The following is a 12,353-nucleotide window of genomic DNA, read 5'->3' as shown; positions in this document are numbered from 1 at the left end:
AAAAATTTACTGTGGGACCCCATTTTTATGACTTGATGGGGTACCTGGGACCCCATTTTGAAAATTCCTAGCGCCAACACTGCTGTCAACAGAGGAGAAAAAATGCTTTATTTAAATAAATATATTATTTATAAACCAAGTTCGAGTATCATTGGCAAATTTTCACCTAGTCCCGGCCTTGGCACGCATATATGTGTCCTCTTTTTGGGATTTCACAATATGATCAGCCTATATTATTCTGATACGATATCAGCACAAATCAGTGCAGTGGAACCTCAATTTAGGAACTTACGAGTTTCGGAGTGACAAACGAGCAGTGACTTCACCTTACAGTCACTGCTAACGTTAGCACAAACTAGCACTGTGAGGCGATCCTTGATCAGCTTATATCCTGGTAGTGCCTTCTCCTTTGCATTAATATAAGTCCCCTTTGGTATCTTTTTCCCAAAGAATTCGGTCTCGTCACAATTTAAGACTTGCTGTGGTACAAAGTCCCCTTTGCTGATAAAATCCTCAATGTGCATGGTCAACTCTGGACATATAAAGGACTAGCCTCCTCGCAAATACTAAACATGCTCGTAGTAGCCTACAGCCTACCATGTTTACCCTTTGTAAATGACTTGACTAATACAAGAAAGGTGCTTACTGGAGAACATTTAGATGTTAACCAGACTGCTTGTGTCGGAATTCTAATATCAGAGATTTTAGATGTGAGCCGATATAATGTTCTTTTGCTGATATTGGACCGAAAACAATCTGGACACCCCCCAAAAATGCTATTTTTATAACCCTCAGGTGACAAAAGAATGACATTTTTTCATCTTTCAGGGAATTTCTGCTGTATTTTGGCCAACATTTTTTGTCGTCTTATTCCATTATACATGATTGTGCCTAAAAATATTTTTTCATGTTAACTTTAAAAATGTCAATGTCCAATTCTAAAAACATTTATACATACGTGTGTGTCTGTGTGTGTGTGTGTGTGTGTGTGTGTGTGTGTGTGTGTGTGTGTGTGTGTGTGTGTGTGTGTGTGTGTGTGTGTGTGTGTGTATATATATATATTATAAATTATTGTAATATAATTTATATGATAAATTATTGTAATATAATTTATATTACACACATATATATATATGTGTGTATATATATGTATATAAACATGTATATATATATATATATATATACACATATGTATGTATATATATATATATATGTATATATATATATAGATATGTATGTATATATATATATATCTATATATATATGTGTATATATATACATGTATGTATATATATATACATGTGTGTATGTATGTATATATATATATATATATATATATACTGTACATGTATGTATATATACATATGTATATATATATATATATATATATATATATATATATATATATATATATATATATATACATGTATGTATATATATATACATGTGTGTATGTATGTGTATGTATATATATATATATATATATATATATATATATATATATATATATATATATATATATATTTTAACCCTTTGAAGGCCTTTTGATCAAATAAGGTCAATGTTTTTCAGTTTGTAACATGAGCTATTTTACCCTTTCAAACCTGTAACATTATCCGATCAAAAGGGTAAAAAAAAAAACATGTTTGATATATTTGTTTAGGATTTAAGTTTATGAAGACATTTAAGCAAAAACAGTCAAATAAAATAGAAAAAAATGTTACGCCCTTCAAATGTCCCCCATAATGATTCATTCATGAGTTTGCACAGATGCAGCAGTTGGGCGATTGGATTATGACCGCTGATACAAACTGTATCGTGTTAGCAGCTTCTAAAACGAAACAACGGACATTTTTTTTATCAAATATGTGCCCTTTTAGTTTTGGACTAAATAACTTGCTTGAAGATCACTGAGCTTTTGGTAAGGCTAAATGAAGGCAGACATCCATCAATTGATTTTCTTCGGTTTATCCGTGGACCGTGACCAAGTAATGGGGACAGAAGCCCAGACTTCCCGGTCCCCGGCCACCTGTTCCAGTTTCACCCAGCTGGCAAGCCGGCTGGGCTTGTGAACATTCATGATGAACTTACTTTAAATTCACACGTGTGTTTCTTGCAGCCATGTCGGACGTAGAAGAGGAATACGAGTGAGTAACTGTAACAATTCAGTCTTCCTAAAGGCAATAACAATGATGTTTTAAATTAAAATGTCGATTTTGTCCCTGCAGGGAGCAGCCAGAGGAGGGTAAGTGTGTCCATAGGTCTCTTCGGAATACAAAACCTACTGGACAAGCATGAACAAATGTGTAAACTGTTATTTGCCTCCCAGAGGAGGACGGGGAGCAGCAGTATGAAGAGGAAGAAGAGGATGATACATATCAGCATCAGGAGAGGGAGCACGTGGATGAATATGAAACAGGTAACAGCTTTAATATCCACTTTATAGTACATTTTAATTCAGTATTACACTGGATAAAATGTGTAAATCCACATTAATCAAGAAATAAAGGTCATGTAAAAATAATGCCTTTGTACTGTGGTTTAACTATAGATAAACAGCACTGTAATGTCATTATTTATGCTGATAGAGAGTATTTTTGTTTGTTTGTTCAAACACACATTATTTTTGTTGCCTTAGCCATCACTGAGAAAAGCACAATATAAAGGTGTCATATTATGATTTCTATCTGCATTTAAAACACTTCCTTGTGGTCTACATAACATGTAATGCTGGTTCTGTGGTCAAAATTTTGCGCAGATTGTTTTACAGACCGTTTTCAAGCTGCTCTACGACAGGATGTGCCGTTTTGTGGGTGGTCTTATTCACGTGCCTCCACTTCAACAGTGTCGTCTCCCCGCCATTTTTGTTAGAAGTTTTTAGCGCTTCCAGAGCGCGTCTACACATTGACTAAGTTCGAACTACACGCTACTTCTGTATTACAAACCCCAAAACCAGTGAAGTTGGCACATTGTGTAAATCAGGGGTCCCCAAACTACGGTCCGCGGGCCAGATACGGCCCGCCAGCGTCCATAATCCGGCCCACGCGTAGCCCAGAGTAAAAAAAAAATTAAAAAAAGAACTATTTATGTTTTTTGGTTTTTTTTATCTGTCCTTTTTCGCCTATCCATCAATCCATTTTCTACCGCTTGTTACTGGGTCTCCTAGGGGCAGATACAGCTCGCCAGCGTCCAAAATACGGCCTTTTGAAAAAATTAAAAAAATAATTTATTAAAAAAAAAAAAGTTTTTATCTGTCCTTTTTCACCCATCCATCAATCCATTCTCTACCACTTGTTACTGGACGTCCATTGATAACGTGACGTCATCACGCTTGCACCGCAAAGTCAGTCGAGAGCGCGGCAAGTGCGTGCTCTTTCAGTGAATTAAAATTAAAACAGCAAAATCGTTGGACTCCGAGTGTAGAGTTTTTAAATATCAGTGGACATATGACTTTTTTTTGTTCAGTGTAAGGAAAAAGCAGTTTATATTTTATATATATATAAATATGTATATATATGTATATATATATATATATATATATACATATATATATATATATATATATGTATGTGTGGGAAAAAAATCACAAGACTATTTCATCTCTACGGGCCTGTTTCATGAGGGGGGGTACCCTCAATCATCAGGAGATTTTAATGGGAGCATTCGCATACCATGGTTTATATAGGGTACAGAGTGGGTGGGTACAGGCTGGCCTAGGGGCGTGGTGATTGGCTCATGTGTTACCTAGGAGGTGTTTCCGTCTATGGCGGCATGTTGTTACAATTTCGCTGCGCTTGTTGAGGGATGACAGGTCTGGACGGTAAATAATAAACAGTTTCTCTTTCAAGCATAGGTTGCATCTTTTATTACCACTATTGTATATATATATATATATATATATATATATATATATATATATATATATATATATATATATAGCCCGCCCCCTGGCCAAAATTTTTTAACCCAATGCGGCCCCTGGGTCAAAAAGTTTGGGGACCCCTGGTGTAAATTGTAAATAAAAACAGAATACAATGATTTGCTAATTATTTTCAACCTATATTCAATTGAATAGACTGCAAAGACAAATGGTGCGGTTTCAAAAACACCATGAAGAACACGATGAATTTAGACGTAATCTCAGTGTATGTACAAAGCAATTAAACGTTATGTCCCAGCCCATCTCGGATTGAACGAAAAACAAAATAAAGCATTAATTAAAAACTCTTGTGTATCAATGTGGATGTCGCGGTCCCACTGACAGACACTTCACAGGATCCAAGCTTGCAGGTTTTAACAAAGTTTTAATTCTCATATTTTTTATCAACTGTTTCCTTCTCCCAGAATGTGATTTTTCAGCCACGTCCGTACCTCTCTTCCCCTCTGCTCCCGACCCCTTACTGTTAAAGACAACAGATGATTAGATTAACACGTACCACCTGTGAAATCTAATCACCTGCCAGCTGTGTCTCGCCGTCAGCACATGCCACGCCCCCGTCTGATGGTGCTCTGTCTTCGGCACCATGGACAGAGGCAGTGACCTTTGCTCCTGCAGGCGTGCTCATCACACTCTCTCGCCACAATCAACTACCTCATTTGTCATTTCCACATATTAATCCTGTGCTCACTCAACAAACCATACGACTGAAATAGAAAGGTTCAAGAGGGTTGAGTTACTTCCTGCCTTCTAGGCATCACTGTGTATTGATAGAAAAATAAAAGCTGTGCAATGCGTGAACAATTTCAACGAACCTAAAATTAAAGACTGACAGTATTGCAGTAAATCACACTGTTCACTTTCTTTAAATTTGCACAGAAGACAAGTATTTTCACGCAACTATATCAATTAACAACTCCTCTCGCGGGCCGGATTGAACCTGTCTGTGGGCCTGATCCGGCCCGGGGACCGCATGTTTGATATACCATATATGGACATATCCGCTGAGGTCACATGTTGGAAAAATGTCACAAATTGGAAAAAGTCATGGCTCGTTTGGAGGAAGTACTGCATGGAAAAAAGCAAGATTATTTTATACATATCTCCTCAATGCCTCCAGGGTTTCATTTAAAATTTTCGGGACTTCTGCAGATCCCAAATACAGAAAAACAGGTCCAGTCAGGTAAAAAAAAAAGTTGGTATTGCATGATTGGGCCCCTTTAAGTCTTGAAGCGCACACACTTTTTCAGTATAAAAAAATAATTTTTCCTCATTTTTTTCTCTCTTATTTACAGAGGAGGAACGTCCCAAACCTAAGTAAGTCTATTTGTTTGTACTACATTGAATGAAGGATGAAAACGTTGCAAATTGTAAATGTTTAAGTTTCCCATAAAAATCATTTTTGGAATGATCTCGTTTTGTCATCTTAACATGAGCGGACCAGCCTGGACACGCCTTGTTGTGTTTACACAAGCAGTGGTTTTTCAGTGATGTGCAACAAAGAGATGTCCAAAAGGAGGCAGCTTATTTGTTTTCCTTCAGCATATTCTAAAAATTACAACAAATTTATAAGAGGTATAATATTATATATTGTGCTTTTTTCATGCTTTGTTTGTTTATATACAGGGACAGTGCATATTAAAAAAATACCTTTTCACCCACAGGAAGTCACCTTAGAAAGTAAAATTAATTACAATACTTTCAATTAAAGTACATTTAAGTTGAATATGTACTTTAGGGACATGACGAACCAACAATCAGACATATACTAAGGAGTCGGACCTACAATGGATTGGTTTTTAGCATCTTTAATACACAAAATGTATGAAACTAGCCCACATACCGTATTTTTCAGAGTATAAGTCGCACCGGAGTATAAGTCGCACCTGCCGAAAATGCATAATAAAAAAGGAAAAAAACATAGATAAGTCGCACTGGAGCCCGGCCAAACTCTGAAAAAAACTGAGATTTATAGTCCGAAAAATACGGTACTATCATTTTTTTTTACCTACTGTAGGAAAAAGTTTGGAAACTCCTGCTTTAGAAGGATCGGATGATGTAAACTTATTGACATAGTCTCTATGTTTTATTAATATCTTCATTTAGGGCCGTCCCTCCTAATACCCAGTGTGTAGGGCCTCGCGATTTGTGGGGGGCCCCCGTTTTTTCGTGAATAAAAGCATGTAAAATGTCAATTAATGAATTGAAGCTACGAGCAGCGTTGAACGGGCGGGGTTCACGTCCTTCTTGATGCCCTGAAACTGCCACCAAACATTTCGGGATCCCCAAAATGTAAAATGTTTCACCATACCTGACTCGCCTGGAAAATATGGGGAGATTTTAATGCATGTTAAGGCCCTCAAAAAGGCGTCCAAACATAAAAGAATAAACAGCAATTTCAATAGGGCCCTGTGAGGCTTGGTCCGCTGCTCAGGCCCGAATAAAATAAAATAAAACAAAACAATACGACACAATTTAATTACCGTATTTTTCGGAGAATAAGTCGCACCGGCCGAAAATGCATAATAAAGAAGGAAAAAAACATATATAAGTCGCACTGGAGTGTAAGTCGCATTTTTTGGGGAAATTCATTTGATAAAAGCCAACACCAAGAATAGACATTTGGAAGGCAATTTAAAATAAATAAAGAATAGTGAACAACAAGCTGAATAAGTGTACGTTATATGAGGCATAAATAACCAACTGAGAACGTGCCTGGTATGTTAACGTAACATATTATGGTAAGAGTCATTCAAATAACTATAACATATAGAACATGCTATACGTTTACCAAACAATCTGTCACTCCTAATTGCTGAATCCCATGAAATCTTATACGTCTAGTCTCTTACGTGAATGAGCTAAATAATATTATTTGATATTTTACGATAATGTGTTAATAATTTCACACATAAGTCGCTCTTGAGTATAAGTCGCACCCCCGGCCAAACTATGAAAAAAACTGCGACTTATAGTCCGAAAAATACGGTAAATAAAAATGAAATACCGCCACTTCAGACTGTCATCATCATTTATAGCAATTAGGGTCAAGATCTGAAATTGTGAAACCGAGTTATTAACATTTCATGTTTTCTGGCGATCCATCAGGTCTAAGTTTGGCGCCATGCCACGCCCACATCCTATCATTTGCAAAACATTTTTTGCAATTTATCATCAGAAGAAAAGAAAAAGCAAGGCCAGCAACACTCTTGTCCTTCTAATAATTTTAATATAAACTGCGCAGGCGCTACAAAACACAGACCGGTTTCGACAACGTCTTCGTCGGTGCGCAATATTCTACAGGAAGTGATGCACTTAAATAGTCACAGCTGTGGTCAATCAATTGATATAATAAATCAAGAACAACTCCAAAAATTAAAGTGCACAAATAGACAAAATGGAAAATTGTACAAAATAAATCAAAGACTCAGTACAGTATCATAAGAAATATTTATTTTCTCATGATACTGTACTAATGCCACATAAGAAGGCAGAGAAAAAGAAGGTTATAAGGCGCACTGTCAAGTTTTGAGAAAATGAAAGGATTTTAAGTGCGCCTTATATTCCGAAAAATACGGTATGTCAAATTTGTTGTTTTGCACTGAAAAAAAATCAATTGATTTTCCATAAATTAGTTTTAGTACAAAACACGCATCAAATTAAATTTAAGTTTGATTTTAAAAGAATATAAGTAGTTTCACATGAATATAAAAGTGAAAAACATTTGTAATAGGAGGGGGAGGGGCTCAAAAAACAGCCAATTTAGCCCTGTCTTTGTTTGGCTTACAACTATGTTGGTTTATCACTTGTAGGTTTAGTGTTGCTGTTCTGTATTTGTAATGTACATGTATCACCTGTAGGGAGCGCCTGAGAGCAAAGTCAAGAGAGAGATTCATGTTTTTGTGTTTTCTCCTGTCCTACAGACCAATGGCGCCTCAACTTGCTCCCCCAAAGATTCCCGAAGGAGACCGGGTGGATTTTGATGTATGTAAGAAAACGATCTTTATAGAGTGGAACCCACTTATCAGTGTCGATGATACATTGTGGACTGCTTTTGTCCACAATCAGTCATACCCGTGAAAAGTTGGTCCGTTACGTGGTATTGTTAACTTCATCATTAGTTGTAGCTAAGTAGCGTCGTAACTAATTTCTAGTTACATAGCAGTGATACAGTGACTTCCTGTTCAGTGCATAGTAAACTTCAAAATAAAACTAAGGCAATATTAACTAGGATTCTACCAATAATTTTCTACTGTTCAGATTGCCATTGCCATAAGAAGAAAGATTTGTGCATGTACAAACCCCGTTTCCATATGAGTTGGGAAATTGTGTTAGATGTAAATATAAACGGAATACAATGATTTGTAAATCCTTTTCAACCCATATTCAATTGAATGCACTACAAAGACAACATATTTGATGTTCAAACTCATAAACTTTATTTTTTTTTGCAAATAATAATTAACTTAGAATTTCATGGCTGCAACACGTGCCAAAGTAGTTGGGAAAGGGCATGTTCACCACTGTGTTACATGGCCTTTCCTTTTAACAACACTCAGTAAATGATTGGGAACTGAGGAAACTAATTGTTGAAGCTTTGAAAGTGGAATTCTTTCCCATTCTTGTTTTATGTAGAGCTTCAGTCGTTCAACAGTCCCGGGTCTCCGCTGTCGTATTTTACGCTTCATAATGCGCCACACATTTTCGATGGGAGACAGGTCTGGATTGCAGGCGGGCCAGGAAAGTACCCGCACTCTTTTTTTATGAAGCCACGCTGTTGTAACACGTGCTGAATGTGGCTTGGCATTGTCTTGTTGAAATAAGCAGGGGCGTCCATGAAAAAGATGGCGCTTAGATGGCAGCATATGTTGTTCCAAAACCTGTATGTACCTTTCAGCATTAATGGTGCCTTCACAGATGTGTAAGTTACCCATGCCTTGGGCACTAATGCCGTCCCATACCATCACAGATGCTGGCTTTTGAACTTTGCGTCGATAACAGTCTGGATGGTTCACTTCCCCTTTGGTCCGGATAACACGATGTCGAATATTTCCAAAAACAATTTGAAATGTGGACTCGTCAGACCACAGAACACTTTTCCACTTTGCATGAGTCCATCTTAGATAATCTCGGGCCCAGAGAAGCCGGCGGCGTTTCTGCGTGTTGTTGATAAATGGCTTTCGCTTTGCATAGTAGAGCTTTAACTTGCACTTACAGATGTAGCGACCAACTGTATTTAGTGACAGTGGTTTTCTGAAGTGTTCCTGAGCCCATGTGGTGATATCCTTTAGAGATTAATGTCGGTTTTTGATATAGTGCCGTCTGAGGGATCGAAGGTCACGGTCATTCAATGTTGGTTTCCGGCCATGCCGCTTACGTGGAGTGATTTCTCCAGATTCTCTGAACCTTTTGATGATATTATGGACCGTAGATGTTGAAATCCCTAAATTTCTTGCAATTGCTCTTTGAGAAACGTTGTTCTTAAACTGTTTGACTATTTGCTCACGCAGTTGTGGACAAAGGGGTGTACCTCGCCCCATCCTTTCGTGTGAAAGACTGAGCTTTTTTTTTTTGGGAAGCTGTTTTTATACCCAACCATGGGACCCACCTGTTCCCAATTAGCCTGCACACCTGTGGGATGTTCCAAATAAGTGTTTGATGAGCATTCCTCAACTTTATTAGTATTTATTGCCACCTTTCCTAACTTCTTCGTCACGTGTTGCTGGCATCAAATTCTAAAGTTAATGATTATTTGCAAAAAAAAATATGTTTATCAGTTTGAACATCAAATATGTTGTCTTTGTAGCATATTCAACTGAATATGGGTTGAAAATGATTTGCAAATCATTGTATTCCGTTTATATTTACATCTAACACAATTTCCCAACTCATATGGAAACGGGGTTTGTACGAAAACTTTATTGTCATCTTAGTCAAGACATACAAAATAATAAATAGCTCAGATTAGAGTAAAAATATTAAATGAGAACACAAAAATCTACCGTACTTAATGGACTAGAGAATGTACCGGTATTTAAGCCGCACCCACCAAATGTTTGAAGAAATTATTGTTTTTACATATTAGCTGCACCGGGCCATAAACTGCAGCTATATACCAGCACGAACAAATATGCATGAAAACACTCCTACAGACATCACATATGGGACGGTTTAGTAAGTATGAATCATTTTAGTTATATGGTAAAACTTACAAACGTTGCTTGGAGTGATGAATGAAGAATCCATACGAGTAGAAACGCTATGGACGAAACAAGATATATTTCCGGTTCAAGGCAATAAAACAGGAAGTACATTTTCAATCCCCAGCACCCTTCAGTGAGCGAACTCGTCCAAAAGATGGCGCCATAGCACAAACAATAACACACCTCTTCAGTGTCTTTGGCGGTGTTCTCCGAAAACTATTTGTTGAATCCAAAACATTATGGCCATTCGCTAAGAAAAATCCATAAATTAGTCGCACCGTTTTATAAGCGGCAGGGTTCACAGCGTAGGAAAAAGTAGTGGCTTTACAAATACAGTAAGTGGAGGAAGACAACCCTCAAAAATCACCCATTCTCTTTATGTCACAGGTAAATAATGAATTTGGATTTTGGTTTTAGACAACCCCTTATGAACGGGTTCCATTTTATGTAGTCAATCCTGATAATCCCTGTTCATTTTAGAATTGATTTTAAAACCTTGCTGTTTGTTTTTAAAGCTTTACATGGACTGGCACCTCATTATATCTCAGACCTCTTCCAAATTTACACTCCTGCGCACGCTCTGAGGTCCGAGAGCCAGCTCCAGCTCGTGGTGCACAAGACCAGACTTAAAACCAGGGGAGACAGGGGCCTTCTCTGTGGTCGGCCCTAAGCTCTGGAACAGTCTGCCCCTCCATGTTCCAACTGCTCCCACAGTGGAGTGTTTTAAGTCTCGTCTTAAGACCCACTTTTATTCTCTGGCTTTTAAAACTACGTGAGTTGTGTGGTCCTCTGTTGTCCTCTGTGTTTTTAAAATTTTGATTTCTATTTACTGTTTAATAGGTTTTACCCTTTAAAATCGTTTTTAATCATATTTATTTTATACTGTTTTTATTTCGGTTTTATATGTATTTATTTTTGTGTTTTTATTCAGTCATTGGTGGAGCTAAGGATAATATTTGAATATTGTTTTTAATATTGTGGTGCAGCACTTTGGAAACATTTTGTTGTTTAAATGTGCTATATAAATAAAGTGGATTGAATTGATAAAAACACTGTCAAAAAAAGCTACAACGGGGCAAATAATGATCCACACAGGAAGTGAAAAGCCAGGAAAGACACAAAAGTTAAGACGCCGCCACTCAGTTGTGATTTGTTCCTCCAGGACATCCACAGAAAGCGAATGGAGAAAGACATGGTGGAGCTGCACACTTTGATTGACGTCCACTTTGAACAGAGGAAGAAGGATGAGGAGGAGCTCATCGGCCTCAAGGATCGAATTGTAAGTCTGACTGCCTGAAGTTAAAGAATACTGGACTGGGATTTTATTAAGAAAGGTGCATCTCACCATTTTGGCAGGCATGTTGTACAACTAATATGCTGTATTATCTTCAGTGATGGGCAAGCTACTTGGAAAATGTACCGTATTTTTCAGACTATAAGTCGCAGTTTTTTTCATACTTTTGCGACTTATACTCAGGAGCGACTTAGGTGTGAAATTATTAAAACATTACTGTAAAATATCAAATAATATTATTTAGCTCATTCACGTAAGAGACTAGACGTATAAGATTTCATGGGATTTAGCGATTAGGAGTGACAGATTGTTTGGTAAACGTATAGCATGTTCTATATGTTATATTTATTTGAATGACTCTTACCATAATATGTTACGTTAACATACCAGGCACGTTCTCATTTGGTTATTTATGCCTCATATAACGTACACTTATTCAGCCTGTTGTTCACTATTCTTTATTTATTTTAAATTGCCTTTCAAATGTCTATTCTTGGTCTTGGGTTTTATCAAATACATTTCCCCCAAAAATGCGACTTATATATGGTTTTTTCCTTCTTTATTATGCATTTTCGGCCAGTGTGACTTATACTCCGGAGCGACTTATACTCCGAAAAATACGGTAATCAGCTCAGCTACAAGTTACTCGCAATTAAATGTAGCTAAGCTACCGGGGAAGCTATCCCCGGAGAATTGTAGCAAGCTACACTGCACAAGTATCTTGCTACATTTAATGGCATTTGTATCTATGGGCCCACATGTATAATAGAAATGTTAATGTAACTGAGCGTGTACAAATAGACCCAATAAGGGTCCATTACGATTAACTATCTGTCATTTAGCTGGGGACAACCTACAACTACCTCTCGGAGTCCCCGCATCCCACTGTATGTATTTATTTAGTTTGCCTTTTCTTTGG

At 37.2% G+C, this 12,353-nt stretch overlaps 1 protein-coding gene across 3 annotated transcripts in view; it reads left to right on the top strand.

Moving 5' to 3' along the window:
- The window catches only part of tnnt1 (troponin T type 1 (skeletal, slow)), a 53,900-nt gene that overhangs the window by 16,914 nt on the left and 24,633 nt on the right, over positions 1 to 12,353 (top strand). For 2 of the 3 annotated variants that reach the window (XM_061973713.2, XM_061973715.2), the window contains exons 2-7: positions 2,120 to 2,147; positions 2,229 to 2,245; positions 2,330 to 2,419; positions 5,233 to 5,254; positions 7,861 to 7,921; positions 11,303 to 11,419. In XM_061973713.2, coding sequence (XP_061829697.1) covers positions 2,122 to 2,147; positions 2,229 to 2,245; positions 2,330 to 2,419; positions 5,233 to 5,254; positions 7,861 to 7,921; positions 11,303 to 11,419 — 333 coding nt within the window. In that variant the 5' untranslated portion in view covers positions 2,120 to 2,121. Of the gene's footprint in view, positions 1 to 1,570; positions 2,148 to 2,228; positions 2,246 to 2,329; positions 2,420 to 5,232; positions 5,255 to 7,860; positions 7,922 to 11,302; positions 11,420 to 12,353 lie in introns of those variants that run through there. The other variant, XM_061973714.2, reaches the window with a different exon arrangement.

This window comes from Nerophis lumbriciformis, linkage group LG22, assembly GCF_033978685.3.
Source record: "Nerophis lumbriciformis linkage group LG22, RoL_Nlum_v2.1, whole genome shotgun sequence".
Taxonomy (NCBI): Eukaryota; Metazoa; Chordata; class Actinopteri; order Syngnathiformes; family Syngnathidae; genus Nerophis; species Nerophis lumbriciformis.
The sequence above is the reverse complement of the archived record's forward strand: the minus strand, read 5'-3'. Positions and strand labels throughout refer to the sequence as shown.